The sequence below is a fragment of the Rattus norvegicus genome, chromosome 2 (genome assembly GCF_036323735.1).
Source record: "Rattus norvegicus strain BN/NHsdMcwi chromosome 2, GRCr8, whole genome shotgun sequence".
Lineage (NCBI taxonomy): Eukaryota > Metazoa > Chordata > Mammalia > Rodentia > Muridae > Rattus > Rattus norvegicus.
Window position 1 is genome coordinate 35588107 of NC_086020.1, and position 18871 is coordinate 35606977.

The 18871-nt window shown below is 44.8% G+C and overlaps 1 protein-coding gene across 2 annotated transcripts; it reads left to right on the top strand.

The window, feature by feature from the left end:
- Nucleotides 1-1782: 1782 nt before the first annotated feature.
- Nucleotides 1783-14731, top strand: Cd180 (CD180 molecule). 2 transcript variants are annotated; one of them, NM_001106405.2, is made up of 3 exons: nucleotides 1824-2040; nucleotides 10325-10491; nucleotides 12408-14731. In NM_001106405.2, the coding sequence occupies exons 1-3, from the start codon at nucleotides 1951-1953 to the stop codon at nucleotides 14137-14139; spliced, it is 1989 nt and encodes a 662-aa protein (NP_001099875.1). In that variant the 5' UTR covers nucleotides 1824-1950; the 3' UTR covers nucleotides 14140-14731. The 2 variants fall into 2 exon arrangements, with proteins under 2 accessions (XP_038957856.1, NP_001099875.1); XM_039101928.2 differs by lacking the exon at nucleotides 10325-10491 and having other exon boundaries at nucleotides 1783-2040.
- Nucleotides 14732-18871: the final 4140 nt, after the last annotated feature.

Consider the following 18871-nt stretch of genomic DNA (forward strand, 5'->3'; position numbering starts at 1 on the left):
CTAAAACCTATCTTCCTATCTGTTTGCAATAGTTTAAATTTTAATCTATTTCATATTTCAGGGTATTATGCCCTGAATATTTGATTTGAATGCTGTGGCAGAAGGTCACTCATATTCATTTATTTTCTTTTACTCTTATACACTGGCAGCGGGTCTTTTGAATCCATTATGCAAACGCACGCAAATCGTATGCAAATGATGTGGCCTCAGAAAATGACAAAATCTTATGGCCTTAACGGAGCCATCAAACCTTTCTTTAAGACAGAAAGTAATATGCCTTTTCAGTGTCTCTGGGGTAGGAGACAATTTCCAGAGAGTGATATTTACATGACATTGGGATTGGTGGCTCATAGCCGACTTCCCTTCACACTCTTTGTTTATGTAGGGCTTTAAGGTTAAGAAAGCCTTTTCCTACAAATGATCCCATTTGGTCCTCATAATTACGTGTGATGTAAGCAGAACAGCCCCGGGGTCTTTCAGATGAGAAGCTACACCCAAGGAAGTGCAGGTCGTGTTGTAGGTCACTCAGTTGGCCAGCAGTGGACCTGAGGATTAGCACCTATGGGTCTTCACCTTGATGGATGCCTTCTGTGAAGTAAAGAGCCCCGCCACTCACCTTTAATGGCTTAGATCGTGTTTTGCAAATAGCGTCTTCAGATGAGGATAGCATTTCATGGAATGCCTAGTTACTGAGAAGACCACGGACATAGCCCAAGTGAGGAGCTTTTCCTGCCTCTGTTCAGCCTCTGCTGAAACCGATGGGTGGACTCTTGGTCCTGTCTACTATTCAACTCTTTTAGGAGGCAACACCAGCTAGCCCCCCCCCCATATGTCAACTGGTTCAAGGTCAGAAAAGGCCTGTGGTAGTTAAGTTCACTGGGTCAACGCTTGAACTTTTTTCTCTCCCCGCCTCTCCTTCACCTTACTACCCCCATCAAAGGGGTTTCTCTATTACCCTTTTTCTCCCCTCACTGTCTAGAGAGGCTTTCCTGTAACCTGGGCTGGCCTCAAACTCCCTATGACCTTGAACGGCCTATCTTCCTGCTTCTTAACTCCCTAATACTCTTTCTGGGGGTATGCCCATGACTGTTTTATGGGATGCTAGGGACCAAACTTGGAAGTCTCATGCATACTAAGAAATCACTCTACAACGGAGTTATTCAATTTCAAACCTATTCCTAAGGCAAAAGGGACCCCAAGCTGATATACCTATTTCTGCTCTGTCGGCCAGGCTTTTAACAGCTGTTTTGTTTAACTTGAGTCATTTGTGAGGCCCCAGAAAAGGGGCTTTCACCTGAGATGTTTTAACAGTCCCAAGTCACCAGGGTGAGAAAAGAAAGTAATCTCCATCCACAGGAAGAACAGTAGTGGTCCGGGAGGCAGCTGTCGTTCAGCTAGCAGGACTGCCCGGCCTGTCGCCTCTTGCCCTGGTCCCCAACGTGGAAACCCTCCAGTTTGCTGGAAGGGAGCTCTCTGCCTGCCAGCATGTTCCAGCCCTTCTCCTAGCCACTCACAAGGACAGCTAGAAAAAGTGGTGCCCCGGTGCGAGTGCAGATTCCTCCATTCAAGGATAGAGACTGGAAACTGGCTGAGCGGCCCAAGCCCCTTGAAACTGGCTTCAAACCAGTGGGAAGCATCACAGTGGGACTCTAAAGGGCTGCACAACTGGCCCAAGTTTGACAGGAAATGCAGTGGGCCATCGTGGGGCAGGGCTCTCTGTTATTTTTGGCCAAGATGGTTGGTATGCAAAAAAGAACTTCCCCCTTTTTTTTTTTTCCGTTTGCAGCCCAGATCCACAAGTGCTGAGTGGTTCCCAGCATTTCGGCTCTAAGACCGACCTTCTGAACACCTCACTGCCTGCCAAATTGCCAGAGCTATTAGAGTGTGATTAGATTGCTTGGCTCTGAGCGTTAGCTAATCCTATGCAGCTGGGCTTGCTCTGGACCTGAGATGGCTCTGGACATCAGCTGCTTCCTTTTAGTGGCTCTCTTCTCAGCCAGCTGCCAAGCCATCGGATCCTCAGATCAGAGGTGCACTGAGGTGAGTCCAAACTATTTGTCTCTACCCAGCTGACACTTGCTGCAAAACTTGAGATATATACAGATTCGGCTGAGCCTTGGCTCTCAATCTCTACTGCCCTGAAGAGGACACCGGGAGATATCAACAGGGTTTCGGTGCGAAGAGCAGACCTCCTCCATCCTGACGCCTAAAGTAGGAGGGCTGTTTGTTCACCATCCCAGAGCATGGTCACTCCCCACAGAGCCCTTTGGTTTCTTGGCTGTCTTGGTAAAGACCAGTAAAGACAGGCTCGTGCCAGGATTCAGAACGTTTAAAGGATCATTGTGAATGAGATTGGTTTTTCTTCTCCTGTCGGACAAACCCTTCCACCTGTAGGACTAACCCACAAGAGTAAATCTGAGAACCCAGGCAACTCAAACCTTCTGTTTGAAACTGTAACAATATTTGTCAATGTACCAGAAGCTGTGGAGAGGATGGAGAGAGAGAATGGCCTCTGTCTTTTGCCATCTTAAATGACGCAACCTTCCCACGCTGCCCTTGACTCTGGCAAGTGGCCAGTCCACGGGGACCTGCTTGGCAAATGGCAAAGACAGAAAAGACTATGAGCCTTAGTGGCTTGGTTAGCCACTTTGCTACCTGGAAACTGGAAGGATAATGTAAGCTAGGGATAGCTAGGGGCAGAATGGACCTGAGTTATTGTTAGAAGTCAAGGGTGTTAAGCGAACCCCAAGTCAGGACTGGAATAAAGTCTGGAGGAGAAACAAACAGAAGCTTGTAAGCCTTGAATGTGGGTGAATTCAGGATGTTCTCAGACTGAGCAGAGATAGCAAACCAGGGAATTTCAAAGCAGGGATGTTGTATTCGTTTCCTCAGGCTTCCAGAAGCAGAGCTTCAGAGTGAGGGAAATTACACAACAGGAACCTACTGTTTGTCATTTCTGGAGGCTGGAGATCCAGGATGGAGGCAACAGCAAGGGTGCTTTCCTCCAAGGACTTTCTTTTGACTGTCCTCTTGTGTCTCTCCAGTGTGCCATTCCCACGCTTAGCTCTGTCTCATTTTCTCTTATTGGGACATTAGTCATGCTAGCTTAGGACCTACCCAGAGTTCCTCATTTTACTATAATCATATCTTGAAAGGCCTTCTCTCCGATGATAGTCACATGAGGCCCAGGGTCCTGGGAGTTGGAGCGTCAATGGCAGAAGTACATGGTTGGGAGGATGGGTCACAGTTCAGCCTATAAAAGAAGTAAAAGAGGAAAGGGCCTTCATCAGCCCAAGCTCCACTCACCACATTTAAGTTGGGAACTCAATGTCATACACCATGTAGATGCCTTAAGGGGATCAGGATGGGGACATCACCTCCTCAGTGACCAAGGACAAATGACAGGCACCTGCTGACATCATCCCCAGATGGGATGATCCTCCCATTCATTCGGAGTCTCACTATGCAGTGCACTGTTCTACACTTAGTAGGTTAGCACTCAAAGCCCTGCACTGGTGGGAAGTCTGTCCAGCCCTTCTGAGGCCACAAGGAGTCCAGGAAGGGAAGCTTCCAGCAGAGTTACTGAGTCATTCCAACCACCAAGGATGGCACCAGGCTCTGGAGCTGACAGTTCCCTTTTGTACATGGCCCCTGCTTTGGCAGAAGGAAGAGGAATGAGGCAAAAAGAGAGAAGTTGTCTGCTGTAGGCCTTCAGTACTGTGCCTTTCAGGTCCTGGGGGTGGGGCCTGATCCCCTAAAGACCCCGTGTTAGAGTGAAGACTTCCCTTTTGGATAGACAGGTGAGGGTGAAGTCCTCTAGTACAGCAGTTCCAACCTCCACGATGTGGCTGCACCCTAACGCAGGATTAATTTTAAATGGCCTTGAAACCTGTTTCATTGACAGTCCATCTCTTTTTCTCTTCCCTCTTCTCTTGTTTTTTTCTTTCTAAGCAGCGGAATCTCAAGGCTATCTATTGCATGAACATGATGGGAGCACATTTCTGTGTGTTCCTGACCTTTAGGGCACAGACAAGTCGGAGAATGCAGGACAGATTAAGAGAGATGTGCTTTTTGGTTTCCACATGTGGGCCTCTCCTCCATCCAAATCAGCCTCCTGTACCCGCCCTTCCCCTTGCTTCGTTTTCTTCCTCTTGCCACTTCAAGCATCATTAGGCCCTTGCTGCCTGTCTGTCCCGGTGACTCACCCTCCTGAGCTCGTCTTGCCTACTATGATGAGAAGGTTTTGTTTTGTTAAATAAACGCCTTCTTTTCAGCTTATTAAACTTTTGTTGAAGCAAGACACAGCTACAGAAAGTTCACAGGGCCCTAAATATGCAGATAATTGCATTTTCACCAATAAGCACTCCACGCACAGCTCAAGACACAGTGGGGACTCAACACCCCAGGAGCCCTCAAGCCTCCTCCCAGGTATTAGGCCCATCATCCTGGTTGCTTTTATACCTGTTAAAATATAACTTTATACACTTGGGGGTTTACCATAGAAACTGACTCCCTGGCTACTTCTGCTTGACATTGAATTGGTGACACTTTCTGATGACATGTCTAACAGTCATTTGTGAGTCCTACTGTTGAGTAGAAGAACATATTCAACTCTTTTGAGTTGAAGACCCAACCACCATTTATGTACTTCTCTACTATTAATAGAAAACTGCATTGTTTATAATTTTTTGGAAGTTATGTATGATGCTGGTTTAGGAGTTTCTTGATTATGTCTTTCTTTAGTAAACAAACAAACAGCTTTATGTTAACTGAGTACCTGCGTAGATATATTTGCTCATAGGGTGTCTCTGTCTCTGTCTCTGTCTGTCTCTCTCTCTCTCTGAGTGTGTGTGTATGTGTGTGTGTGTGTATGTGTGTGTGTGTGTGTGTGTGTGGGTGGGTGGGTGTGTGTGTGTAGGAAGGTCTGTACAGTAGACGTTGCTAGCTTTATAAAACATTGCTACTAATTAACATTCATTGGCAGTGTATGTGACTTTTGATTGTGTCAGTCTTGTTAACATTTCATTTTAAATGTGAGCCATCCTAATGGTTGGGAAAGTCGTATTTCATTGGGATTCAGTTTTGATTTCTCTGATGAATTATTGCATTGAGTACATGGCCACAGCACTTTACACACCTCCTCTCTTCTTGCACAGTTCAGAGTCACACCCAGTGCCACTCTCATGGTGGACAAGCAGTGTAACACTAATGTACCCCCCAGCCCTCTCCTACCACTTTCGAGTATGTGAAATGCTTGTCTTTGCCCATTTTCTCCTTTGCTGCCTTGATTTGTAAACCTTCTTCCTTATCTGACAGCTCTTCTGCTCTGAAACTTCCCTTTCTACGTTTCTAAAAGTATCTTTTGCCAACTGGAAGTCCTTAATATTATTGTAACTCTGTTTAACATACTTTTCCTTTTAGTTTCAATGCATTTCTGTCCAGTTTAAGAAATCTTGGCCTACCCCAGGCTAAGATGATATTATCCCACAAGTTTCTTCTGGAAGATATATGGTTTCATATTTCTAAGTTTCATGGCTCGAGAACTGATATATACATCTGTGTATATGTGTATGTTGGGTAGAAGTTGGGATTAATATTAATAATTTTTTTTGCTTAAAAAAGTTCAAACCTACAGGCAAATTCTGAGACAATTGTAATGAAAACTCATGAACTGTCCACAGAGAATCTTCTGTTACTAAATGCCACATAGTCTTTGAATGCATGTAACAAAATTACAACCGTGACTAGGCCTTCAGAGACCAGCAAATATGCTTGCTGGTGTCCCACAATTGCTACTCTTATGTTAAAAATGTTTCCAAAGCATTCTGGGCTACTTCCTTGAGACTGTAAACTTACTTCCTCCACCCCGTTTCAAATATGCTTCTCTTGGCCACTCCGTTCTCTCTAAACCAGAGTAAAATAAAGTCTTTCTGTTTCTAGGAATGGGGTGGGCTTTAAGAACTCCAAGTTCACAGACGAAAAAGCTTTCCAAGAACTTTAGACATGGGGGTGATATGTTGATTCCTTAAGTGGGGCCTCCTCCTACTCAGGGCTTGTCAGGCCCTTGTATGGTAGATACTTCTCACAGCACTCCTGCCTTCGAGGTCAGCTTATTATTCCCAAACTACAGGTGGGAAAAGAGAGGCCGAGGCAACACAGTGCCGTGAGTGAGCTTGGATTTGAAGGCAAGCAGGTTAATTCTGTAGAGCAGTGGTTCTCAACCTTCCTAATGCTGCCACCCCTTAATACAGTATCTCGTGTCGTGGAGACCTCCAAAGCATCAAATTACTACTCCATAGCTGTAATGTTGCTACTGTTACAAATTATAGTGTAAATATCTGATATGCAGGATATTTGATGTGGGACGGGAATGAAAGGGTTGTTCAACATGCCCACCCCACCCCACCCCAAAAGGGGGGTCACAACCCACAGGTTGAGAACAGCTGCTGTAGGGGCTCAGAAAACTAAATAGGTTTAACTGGAGTGTCCCTCACCGGGAAGAGTCAGCTAGACAGCACAACTTTAGGGATGTGCCTTCCTGGGAGGTTTTGCTTCATTTGTTATTTGGTTTGGTTTGGTTTGGTTTGTTGACAGAGTAATCTTTGCTCTGGGATTTAGCTTACCAGTCAAATTGCTCAAGGTGTGATTAAAGGGAGGAGTGGGGGAGGGACAATGTTTCCAAAGCCTCGAGCCTGCCTCTGTCAAGTGTACTAGACATCCGAGAAGGTGGGAATAAGCATCCCAGCGAAATTCAAAGGCTTCCAAATTAGAAAAATGTCTCTAGGCTTGCAAGGAGCGAAAATGCAGAAGGACGTGACGGGGTTGAGGTACAGCAGGAACCAAATAACGGCCTGATTGAAAAAATGCAAAGGAACGCCTGGTGGGAGAAGGGGTTGCAAAATAAAGGCAGCGCTCAGGAGCCCAGCTCTAGGCGAAAGAGGCCCAACTCTCCACCCAAGCTGACGCCAAGCTGCCTAGCAGAGGTCCCATAGCACCTTGGGTCCTAAACGCTTCTTGAGCCAGAGCAGGGTGAGGGGCAGTTGCGTGCGTCTGAGTGCCTTTGCTGAAGCCCGGGCCGCACAGAAATTGACGTTAAGGATGAGCTCTGTCTGCCGTGTAGCCAGTCAAGGAGGAAGATCTTTTGCTGTAGGATTGTAACAAACTGGGCAGATTGGGGGATTTCCCTTTCTCCACATATATGTGATATGCCAACGGGGACCAGAAAAAAAAATATCGTCCACTGAGCCCACTGCTGTCTACACGGTTCTCTCTGGGTGAGCCTCGTTCATAGGCACCGGGGACAGTCTGGTAACGTGCTTTTTCCCACCAGTCAGCTAAATCTAAGTTTTAAATGCAAAGTGTGCATTTCAAGGACATTATGTGGATGGATTTGTGACAGTGCCTAGAGGACTCTGGGTCTATAAAAATGGAGAATAAATTACAAGGAAATATAAATATGGCATTTTCTTCAGCGACACTTATAATAACTTCATGGCACGCAGGGAAACCAGTGATTTCCTGTAGATGCGCATGCTTAGTGGAGCTAGGAGAAAGTGTGCCATGGAACGGGAAATAGAGTTAAACAAAAAAGGGACTAATGTGACGCCCGCTCAAGAGCCTCACCCTTCAGAGCAAAGGAAGATTGTGCGTGTGTGTGTGTGTGTGTGTGTGTGTGTGTGTGTGTGTATGCATGTGGGTGGGTGGGTGCGCACGCGCACGTGCACGCGCACTTCTGTCTCCTGCTAGAGAAATCTGTTCATAGTCAGCAGAAGGAAGGCTACAGGGGGGTGGAACAGCCTCACTGGGCCACTAGAGAGCAGATCCAGGACCAGGAGCTGGGTGGTTGCCTGGGTTCACATAGGCTGTGAGATATCTGAGCACTGGCGGTCCCTGCTGCCCATCCTCCTGTACCTCCAATGGTACTTTTCTTCCCTAGGAGTCCCCCTAGGTGGGATGCACATCATCAGACCTTCCTACCTAACCCCTCCCCCTCGTCAGACACACAGATGCCCTCTATGCTGTAGCGCTGCCAGATAAACCATGACCATACAGCTCTGTGGCCTTCTGATGAATATATTCCCATTTCTACTTAGTTCAAGATTTGTATCTTAGATTAGGGGTTGAGGAGCCGGTCCCTATTAGATTTCAGGATCTTCGACTCGGTTAGAAATAAGGTTGACCCAAAGCCCCATGGTCTGGTAGTCACAGCCTGCAGACCCAAAAGGGGGAAATGATTTGTGTTTTAAGGTTGAAACACCCCACTATCTCTGCTACTTAGTTTTCCTTTTAGTATTGTGTTGAAAAAATTTGTTACAAAATAGTTACAAGAGCTTCCCTATACCCACCCCTTACACTCAAGGGCCAGCGACATTTGAGCTCATGCAGGCTGTGAGATATCTCAGCACTGGTGGTCTCTGTTGCTCACCTTCCCATACCCAGTTCTCTCTCCTCCCCTCCTTTCCTGGTTGTACGGATTGTTTGTTTGTTTTTGTTTGTTGAAACAGGGGCTTTCTCTATCTCAAACATGCTTAGAAATTCACAGCCATCCTCCTGTCTCAGCCTCCCAAGTGCTGGGATTATAGATTATCTCTCTCTTTCTCTCCTTCCTTTTTTTTTTAAACCAAAGCATGTTAAAACAAATCTCAAACATGTCATTTAATCTCTAGCTACTAATTAATTAATTAATTAATTAATTAAATGTGTATCTCAAAAGACTAAGCCGGTCCTTTACTTAACTGCATTAGCCACTGATGTTAAGAAATTCATTCCCTTCTCTCTCTCTCTCTCTCTCTCTCTCTCTCTCTCTCTCTCTCTCCCTCTCTCTCTCTCTCTCTCTCTCTCTCTCTCTCTCTCTCTCTCACACACACACACACACACACACACACACACTGTGGAAAATTTATTGCTTCTCGATATCATTTAATCTTGTCTTCCGGGCTGGAGAGATGGCTCAGCGGTTAAGAGCCCTGACTGCTCTTCCAGAGGACCTGAGTTCAATTCCCAGCAACCACATGGTGGTTCACAACCATCTGTAAAGAGATCCAATGCTCTCTTCTAGTGTGTCTGAAGACAGCTACAGTATACTTATATATAATGAACGAATAAATCTTTAAAAAAAATCTTGTCTTCCAAGTGCTCTGATGGCTTATAGAATGTCTTTTCCTAACGTTTTTCAAAATCATAATCTAAGCAAGGGTTAGTCTTTTGCCATTATTTGCTTTATCTTCTAAGAAATGTTACATATCTTTCTCTTTTAAAATAACTCTTCAACATGTGTGCACGCACCACAGCCTGTGTGTGGAGTCAACTTGCAAGAACCACTCACGAGAGTTGGCTCGTTCTTCCTATCCTGTGAGCTCCAAGGGAGCAAACTCAGGTTGGCAGGCTTGGTGGAAAGTACCTGTATCCACTGAGTCCTATCACTTTCATTTTCTTCCTTCCTTCACAAAAGTTTCCTCCCCTCTTCCTCTCCCTCCTTCCTCCCCTTCTTTCTCCAGTCACTACATAGAATGTCTCACTTCCTGTATTTGACTGACTGCTACTTTATGATGTTTTAACTTAAAGCTGTTCCGTTGCTCACTTGGAGACATAAAGCTAGGCCTAAAGTCTTGACTAGATTCAAATTCTTGCATTCATTCGGTAGCTTGTTTTGTGCAAGGCTCTTTTTCTACAGGGTTCCTCTAGGGAGCACCACACTTGGTTCACCTAGGCTCATACTGATATTAGGGTGGCTACTGACAATATCTTTCTCTTTCAATACTGAGGATAGGAAGCAGGCTTGTGCATGCTAGAAAGCCCTCTCTCTCTCTCTCTCTCTCTCTCTCTCTCTCTCTCTCTCTCTCTCTTACATGTTGTTTGTTTGTTTGTTTAGGGGGGTGTTTGTTTGTTGAGGCAGGGTCTCGACATGGTGCTCACGTCATCCTTGAATTCACAAACTTCCTGGTTCTCTCCATAGTGCTGAGATTAGAGGTGTGCCCTCCACACATTGGCTTACAGCCAATCGTTAGCTAACAAAGTGTAAATTTCTCAATATCATCTAATGCCATCCTTCAGAGTTCTCTGATGGACTACAAAGGTCTTTCATAAACTGTTTTATTTGAACCATCATCTAAGCAAGAGGGTGTGCGTTATCACGATTCTTTGTGGTTTCTTACCTATCGTGAACACGAGTGTGCACAAGCATTTCGTGGCTTTGCAAGTATATTTTTGATAAAGATTATTAGACACAGGGTGACTTCTCAAAAGGCAAGTCATACATGAGTTTTTCTAGAGAGTGAATCAAACTACTAGATCCGGTACTGATTTACATTGCTTCTCCCGTTAGAAAGAAGTCAACAAAACATACAACTGTGAACATTTAGGTCTCAGTGAAATTCCTGGCACTCTACCAAACTCAACAGAATCTTTGGAGTTCAGCTTTAATGCCTTGCCTACGATTCAAAAGACGACTTTCAGCAGACTCGTAAATCTCACCTTCCTGGATTTAACCAGGTAGGTATTTCAATTCCTTGAGTGCTCTTGACCTTTTCCTTAAGCAAAACTGCATTGTACACCCCAAGTATCCTCCATTCTCTCCTCTGGGGCCACAGAGAAGCTGCTTGCGTGTTTATCTTTCCCTAAGGAACACATCTCCAGTACTATTTCCTTGCAAATACAAGCCAGTCAATTAGGAGGAACACATTCTGCTCTCCGGCTCTGCCTTAGTGAGGTTAGGAAGTTCGAAGGCAGTGGTTCTCAACCTGTGAATCATTTGGGGGTGGAATGACCTTTTCACAGGGTCACCTATCAGGTATCCTGCATATCCACATTATAACTCATAACAACAGTTAAATTACAGTTAGGAAGTACAAACAAAATAATTTTATGGTTGCAGACCATCACATCATGAGGAACTATATTAAAGGGTAGAAAACCACTGCTCTAAGAATTATTGATGGCAAAAATAAAAACAAATCTTGATCAAATCGGATGCCATATTAACGCTACACGTTAATGTAATTGGCTGTTACTGAGCAATGACATTTTAGAAAAACTCATAGATCTCTCTAGTAACTTTGTTTTGTTGTTTGTTTGTTTGTTTGAGACAAAGTCTTTCTCTGCAATCCTGGCTGTCCCGAAATTCACTATGTTGACCAAGCTGCCTGCTTCTGCCTCCCAAGAGCTGGGATTAAAGGCTGGCATCTCCACATCTGGCTTCTATTAGCTCTTTATTTACTTGCTTTACACGAATTACGTAAAGCGTTCCATTATCCGTTCTAGAGACAGAATCATGATTCCCATTGGCGAATTATAGCCCGGAAGTTTTATCTGAGTGCCGAACCCATGCTCGAGAACAAATGGGCAGAAATATACAAAGCAAGTGAGGGTGTGAAACTTGCATATGTGGGAAGGAGAAAGAAGCCTGATGTTTCCACAACATCTCTCACCCTCGTAGCAGCTCTCTGCATTGCTCCTTCCCTTCCTGCAGAGTGGGAGAACACATGCATCTAGAGTGATCTTTCATGGTTTACAAGCACCATTGTGAGATACTAAGGCCAGTGTCACTACTCGCTTGTGGGTAGATGAGAAAAACATCAGTATACGTGTGTGCAAACAAAGGGGCGTGCGTTCATGGGCACAAGTGTGTAATTCATCCAGTGTTTTTAGATATAATAACAGGATGGTGATTTCTTTCTTTTTTTTTTTTCTATTCTTTTTTTTTCGGAGCTGGGGACCGAACCCAGGGCCTTGCGCTTGCTAGGCAAGCGCTCTAGCACTGAGCCAAATCCCCAACCCCAGGATGGTGATTTCTTTACTGTTTTCCAGTTCAAGGAGCAGTTCCCCATATATCATCTGACACATAGTTCTTCATAAACTCCTTTTGAAAAACCTGATGAAAAGAGAACAAGACTAGAGCCAGCCCAGTGTTTGCTTAGCATGTGCTAGGTCCTAGACTCAATCTTTACTAACACTGCCCCCCTACCAAAAAATAATCAGTAAAGGTCGTATGTTGTTAATATTGTTTATATATATATATATATATATATATATATATCCTATGCAAATATATAGTTTTTGGTAGAGTTTACATTAAATTAAACAGTAAATCACAGTTTGGGGTTTTTTTATAATCGATCAAATCACTGTTTTTTTTTCCTTACCATAAAAGAAAGAAATTTAAAATCCCTGAGAGTTCACTCTAAACAAGGAATATAGATGAAATTCTGAATCAGAGTGTTCAGAACTAAGGCTATTCATTAACCCAACAAACTATTCTGTGGGTATGGAAGAAAGTTCTGTTTTACTTTCCTGTAGTGTATAATACTACTTGGTTATTGCACACAATGGACTGTTAGTTCACCACTGGGCTGGTGTTGGTTCTGTTGTCCTGGTACAAATGACTGCTGAATGCTCTTATCTTCTTTGAGGTGCCAGATTTACTGGATACATGAAGATACTTTCCAAAGCCAACATCGGTTAGAGACACTTGTGCTAACTGCAAATCCCCTGATATTTATGGCAGAGACAGCACTTACTGGGCCTAAGGCACTGAAGCATCTGTTCTTCATCCAAACAGGAATATCCAGTATTGAGTTTATCCCAGTGCATAGTCAAAAAGCCTTGGAAAGCCTCTATCTTGGAAGCAACCATATTTCCTCCATTAGACTCCCCAAAGATTTCCCAACAGAGAAGCTGAAGGTCCTGGATTTTCAGAATAATGCTATCCATCACCTGTCGAAAGAAGACGTGAGCTCTCTACAGCAAGCCACTAATCTGAGCCTGAACTTAAATGGAAACGACATTACAGGAATAGAGCCCGGGGCTTTCAAGTCAACTGTCTTCCAAAGTTTGAACTTCGGAGGGACTCAAAGCTTGCTTGTTATCTTCAAGGGTCTGCAGAACTCTACTATCCAGTCTCTCTGGCTGGGGACATTTGAGGACATTGATGACGACGAAGATATTAGTTCTTCCATGTTTGAGGGCCTCTGTGAAATGTCTGTTGAGAGAATCAACCTACAGAAGCATCACTTCTTCAACATCACTTCCAACACATTCTACTGCTTCAGCGGTCTCCAGGAGCTGGACCTAACAGCCACCCACCTGACAGAATTACCGTCTGGGATTGTGGGACTAAGCAAGCTCAAGAAATTAGTTCTTAGTGCAAATAAGTTTGAGAATTTGTGCCAAATCAGTGCTTCCAATTTCCCCTCCCTTACACACCTTTACATCAAAGGCAACACAAAGAGACTTGAACTTGGTTCGGGCTGTTTAGAAACCCTAGAACACCTTCGTGAGCTTGACCTAAGCCATGATGACATTGAAACTTCTGATTGCTGCAACCTGCAACTCAGAAACCTGTCTCACCTACAGAGCCTGAACCTGAGCTACAATGAACCCCTGGGCCTCAGGACTGAGGCCTTCAAAGAATGTCCTCAGCTAGAACTGCTAGACTTGGCATTTACCCGACTCCATGTTAAAGATGCACAAAGTCCTTTCCAGAACCTCCATCTCTTGAAGGTGCTAAATCTCTCCCACTGCCTCCTTGGCTCCAGCAATCAGCATCTCCTTGATGGCCTGCCAGCACTCCGGCATCTGAATTTACAGGGAAATCGCTTTCCAAATGGGAATATCCAAAAGACCAACCCACTTCAAGCACTGGGAAGCCTAGAAATCCTGATTTTATCGTTTTGTGATCTCTCCTCCATTGACCATCAAGCCTTCATCAATCTGAAGATAATGAATCATGTAGACCTTAGTCACAACAGGCTGACATCCAGTAGTATTGAGGCCCTTAGTCATCTTAAGGGGATCTACCTCAATCTAGCTTCCAATCGCATTAGCATCATCCCGCCCAGTCTCCTCCCCGTGTTGTCCCAGCAGAGGACCATTAATTTAAGACAAAATCCCCTTGACTGCACTTGCTCAAACATTTACTTTTTAGAATGGTACAAAGAAAACATGCAAAAACTCGAAGACATAGAGGACACTTTTTGCGCAAATCCCCCATTGTTGAGGGGAGTCAAGGTCTCTGACGTCATGCTGTCCTGTAGTATGGCAGCTGTAGGCATTTTCTTTCTCATTGTATTCTTGCTCTTGTTTGCTGTTTTGTTGATTTTTGCAGTGAAACGTTTTCTCAGGTGGAAATACCAACACATTTAGCACAAGGTTTCCAGAGGAGGCAGATGAACGTGTTGAGCAGAATTGTCCTAAGTGAAGAAACTGTCATTCTCGAGTGACCAGACTTTTCTATTGGTCCCCTAGGCTGGGGGTTCACTGAACATATGTCTTACTCACATGAGTCTCCCACGGTGCTGTGGCTGGAGGACCAGACATGGCTGAGACACAGGGCCAATTCCTCCAGTGAGAAGTGACCCACATTCATAGAATACCCAATAGCAGCCCCACCCATCTGAGAAAGAAGAGCATTGTATCACAACCATCATCATCTCCCCCACCCCTACCCTTCTGTCTCACCCACCCACCCTAGCCCCAACCCTAGCTCCCACCCCCGAGCCCAGTCTCCATCTAACTTGACTATGCTGGGGCCAACTCTAACCATCTACTCTATCTCTCTCACACTTTTGACATTTTGCTTGAGGCTGAGCTCATTGTAATTGAGCCATTTTGGAAAGTTAGGCCCCAGCAAAATCTAATGCTCGTTTTAAATGACAAAAGATTAAAAAAAACAAAAGCCAAAAAAACAATGAATTTAAAAGAAAAGACAAAGTAATAAATTCTGCTCTCAACTAGAGTCTACTAGTCACCTCCATTATTTGCTTTCTAAGGTTTTCAGAAGCCCCTTGGGTGTGCCAACAGAACAAAACATGTAAGGCCTGGTACCAGCCATCTCTAAAGGTTAAGATTTCAGCCATTTCACAGAGGGTCTGGATCTGATGTTCTAACTCTTTGGTTGCAGAGTTAGAGGTGGGCTAGGGTCCAAAGTGTTCTTTTTATTTTCCGGGTTTCTGGTCCTTAGACCTCTCTCCCACAGGAACTGGGAGAAGAATTGTGTCTGGTTCCCAGGCTGGCCTTCCAAAGCCTGTTATTCCTCTCGGAGAATTGAACACCTTCACAATGGAACCTTGTGATTTACATAGCACTGCACACTAGGTTTGGGAAACTCGAGAAGGTCAGTTTTACTGAGAAGAGTTTCCGTTCAGTCTAGGGGTATTCCCAAGCATGTAGCAGTGACAGACAGAATGGAGGCTATTGGATGCTGAAAAGCAGACAGGACCAGATAGTTCCCAAGTCCCAGAATCCGTCTGGTGCTGGCTGGATCTTCTGAAGTCCGAAATGCTGGTTGAAACTTATTATTGTAATATTGGTAGTTACTGTTCTCTGAATCCAGGGATTTAAACACCAATAGATTGGTACAATTTAAAAAATTTCATAAATACTGTATACTTTTTTACTTCATGATTCCCTGGACAACATAACTACTTGCACAGTATATACCGTGTTAAGTATTGTTAGTGATGATCTAAACACAAAAGGTATACAGAAAGATTGTGTGGGTTGTATGAAAATACTATTCTACTCATTTTTGCATAAAGGACTTGAATATTTGAGGATTCTGGTATCTGTGAGGACTCCTGGCCCCAATTTCCCCAGGAAAGGGCTAAAGCCTTCGTTAAATTTCATAACCAATTTTAGGTTAGATATGTTAACTAATTCTGAAATGCTGATCAGATATCAAAGAATGATTGACCAATGGTAATATCCAGTCAGAATGATAAGAATGATTGACCAATGGTAATATCCAGTCAGAATGATAAAAATGATTGACCAATCGTAATATCAGAATGATAAGAGTAGCCAGGTCAGGGGCTGGGGATTTAGCTCAGTGGTAGAGCGCTTACCTAGGAAGCGCAAGGCCCTGGGTTCAGTCCCCAGCTCCGAAAAAAAGAACCAAAAAAAAAAAAAAAAAAAGAGTAGCCGGGTCTTCTCTTCTCCCCTGGGAAAGCTGCTCAGGCAGGTAGCAGCTGGGATAAACCTCTTCGCGACTTCAGCCTTTCTCACTTGGTCATTCCTGCCTCTGGAAGCTCCTGCAGTCAGTCCTCACATTCCTGAGATTTGCACTCCTGGTTTCATCTTTGGAGAGCGGCTTTCCTCTATAGAGCCAACCCAAACCCAATGGTGAATGATGCCAGATCTAGTGAACTCTCCAACACCTTTATTGTCCTGACAGCTCTCCAGTGGCCAGAATCACAACTGGGACTTGATAAGGGTTCAGGTTGTGTGTGGTCCCGGTTCACACATGAATGTTCAAGTGAAGGCCAGACGGTGATGTCATGGGAGTGCTTCACTATCCTACTATTTGGAGAAAGGACTCCTCACTGAATGAGGCACCATATCCTAGGGATCATTCCATCCCTATGTCCTGCCCCTGCCCCTAGCTCTGGGGTTACAAATGCACACTGCTCTGCCAGACTTTTTACATGGGTGCTAGGGATCTGGACTCAGTCTGCAGGCTTGTGCTGAAAGTCCATCCTTCCAGTTCCCACATAACCCTCATGTTTTATAGCTTGAACAACTGCTGAGACTTTGCAGGCCTCGGGTCCCCAAGCCCTTCTCAGTGCTTACTGCTGTCACCAAGCCCATCCCCACTTAGCCTTAGTTGTGATCAATATCTCCATTGCTTCCTGCACTGCACTTCCCATGTGTCTCTTGCCAGTGATACCCAGAGCAGTCTGTTAATAATGGATTTCTAGGCCAAACCTCCAATAATTAGGATATGGTTGAGATGAGGTTAATTGTTGGGGTCCTAGTCAATGATCTCTGTTATAGCCCACCCTACCCTTTGTGTTTTCCTTCCTCCCTCCCCCATCTCAAAGTGTAGATGGATCCCACATTCAGAATGCTGCTGTCTTAGAAAACACCAACCCACTGGATTCCCTCTCTGTTCTGTTAGTCCTCAGCTGACTCCTGCCTTAGGGCTATAAGCTGAAGATGAAAGATACCAGTTGTGAATCCACCACTCGGGATGGTTGTTCAAAAGAAAAAGACCCCCCATAGGCTCAAAGGGAGTGGCACTACTAGAAGATGTGGCCTTGTGGGAGTAGGTATGGCTTCGTTGGAGATGGTCTCAGAAACTCAAGGCAGCTCGCTTCCTGTGGCCTTCTGATCCAGATGTAAAAAGCTCAGCTCCTCCTCCAGCACCCCATCCACCCCTGCACACCATGTTTCCTGCCATGATGATAATGGACTGAACCTCTGAAATTGCAAGCCAGCCCCAGTTAAATGTTTCCCTTTGTAAGAGTTGCTGTGGTCATAGTGTCTCTTCACACCAACCGAAACCCCGTAGAGCAATAGAGACACCATAACCACACCATTTTAATGTTAATTTATAACTTGGGAAACTCAAAATGTTCTGTAGAAAATCTCTGCTACAGATGCATTGCACTAAAGGCCCCAATGTCTCAAGCCCTGGCAAACTCTGGTCGCCCATCTTGCTGTCACGTGTCAGGCCTGCCTCACTTCATCACCGTGAGTTGCTGTACCAAAGCGGCACACTGATCTGAGGCCCATTGGCAGCTCCTCTGTGTTAAGCAACAGTAAATTCACCCCACAGAGTCAGGAAGGGAGCTTTTTGATAGCTGCTGTCAATTTTTATTGCTTTATCTGGCTACTAGGATAGGATCTGTAGACATCGTGTGTTTATTGGTTTTATGGATTGCGTGTTGTTGCTGCTCTGACAAGCTATGCCCATAAAAATGTGTTATTATTGCATGATGCAGCCGGGTGAGCTGACCCTGCATTTCAAAGTGTACCGAAGCAAATAGCACTGAAGCCTATAAAAGCTGACTGGCCTCCATCACAAAGGACTCTCTGCGTGAGCTGCAGCTCCTATAATCCGGGAAAGAATTATACCCTTCCTCGCAGCAGCGGCCATTGCTTTTAACAGAGCACAGCACACTCCCAAACCCAGGCATTATCTGACACACTCTGAGACGGGGTGCTTTCTATCGCTCTGATTTGTCCAACTCTCTGAGAAGACGCAAGTGCAATTTTGAAGTTTACAAAAGTATGAAATAACCGGCTTGCTGGTATATTAGTAGAGCATGCTAGTGGAGTTACCGACAGTGTTTTCTTTCTTCTCTGAATGCAGACATAGCACTTGAATTACAGCAATAGAAAGTGGTTATCTCTAAGCTGGGGCGGGGGGGCAGCTGCTGGACATGTTAAGAGTGGGAGTGTCCAGCACAGTGGGAGTTAGCTTGTGGCACAGAGCAAGAATCTAGCCCACAACAGCTCCCAAGCCTAGTTGAACACCAGAGACACCTGGACAAAACAGAAGTCTTCAGCCTACCTCTGGATAATGGCCCCCCATTCCCCACCAAATAATTTTAGCAACCAACACCCAAAGCGTGTTAGGCTCCATGATTCAAATAAGCTAGAGACTTCATACCTCAGGGAGGAAGTTTCTTTCCAAAAATTGGACAGCAGTGATTGGTACAACAACTTGCCAGGTAATCTGACTGACTCTCTTGCCATCACAGCTGCGTTGCAAGACACTGCCCCTGAGGCCGTGCTGTCTCTCGTGTCTTTGCTATCCGATCCTGCCACTTGCTAACAGCTTCAAAGTGAAATATTGAATCGAATATTATGGAACTTGGAAAGAACCTATGGGTTATGCTTAACATCTCTTGTGGCTCACAAAAGATTAAGCAGGGAGGCTCGTTGGAGATCATCTGCCCTTTCAATTTAATGTTCTCTGAGCACCTGGCTGTTTAAGATGTGGGTTCAAGTCTGGCAGAGGAAAACAGAGGGTGAAGCAACCCTCAGAACATCCACACATTCATTTCGTCTTCCTTTCATTTGGCCCAGAGGCCATCTTCATAGCGACCTCTGCCTCTCTGCTGTTGATAGGGTCTCTTACTATGTGTTCTAG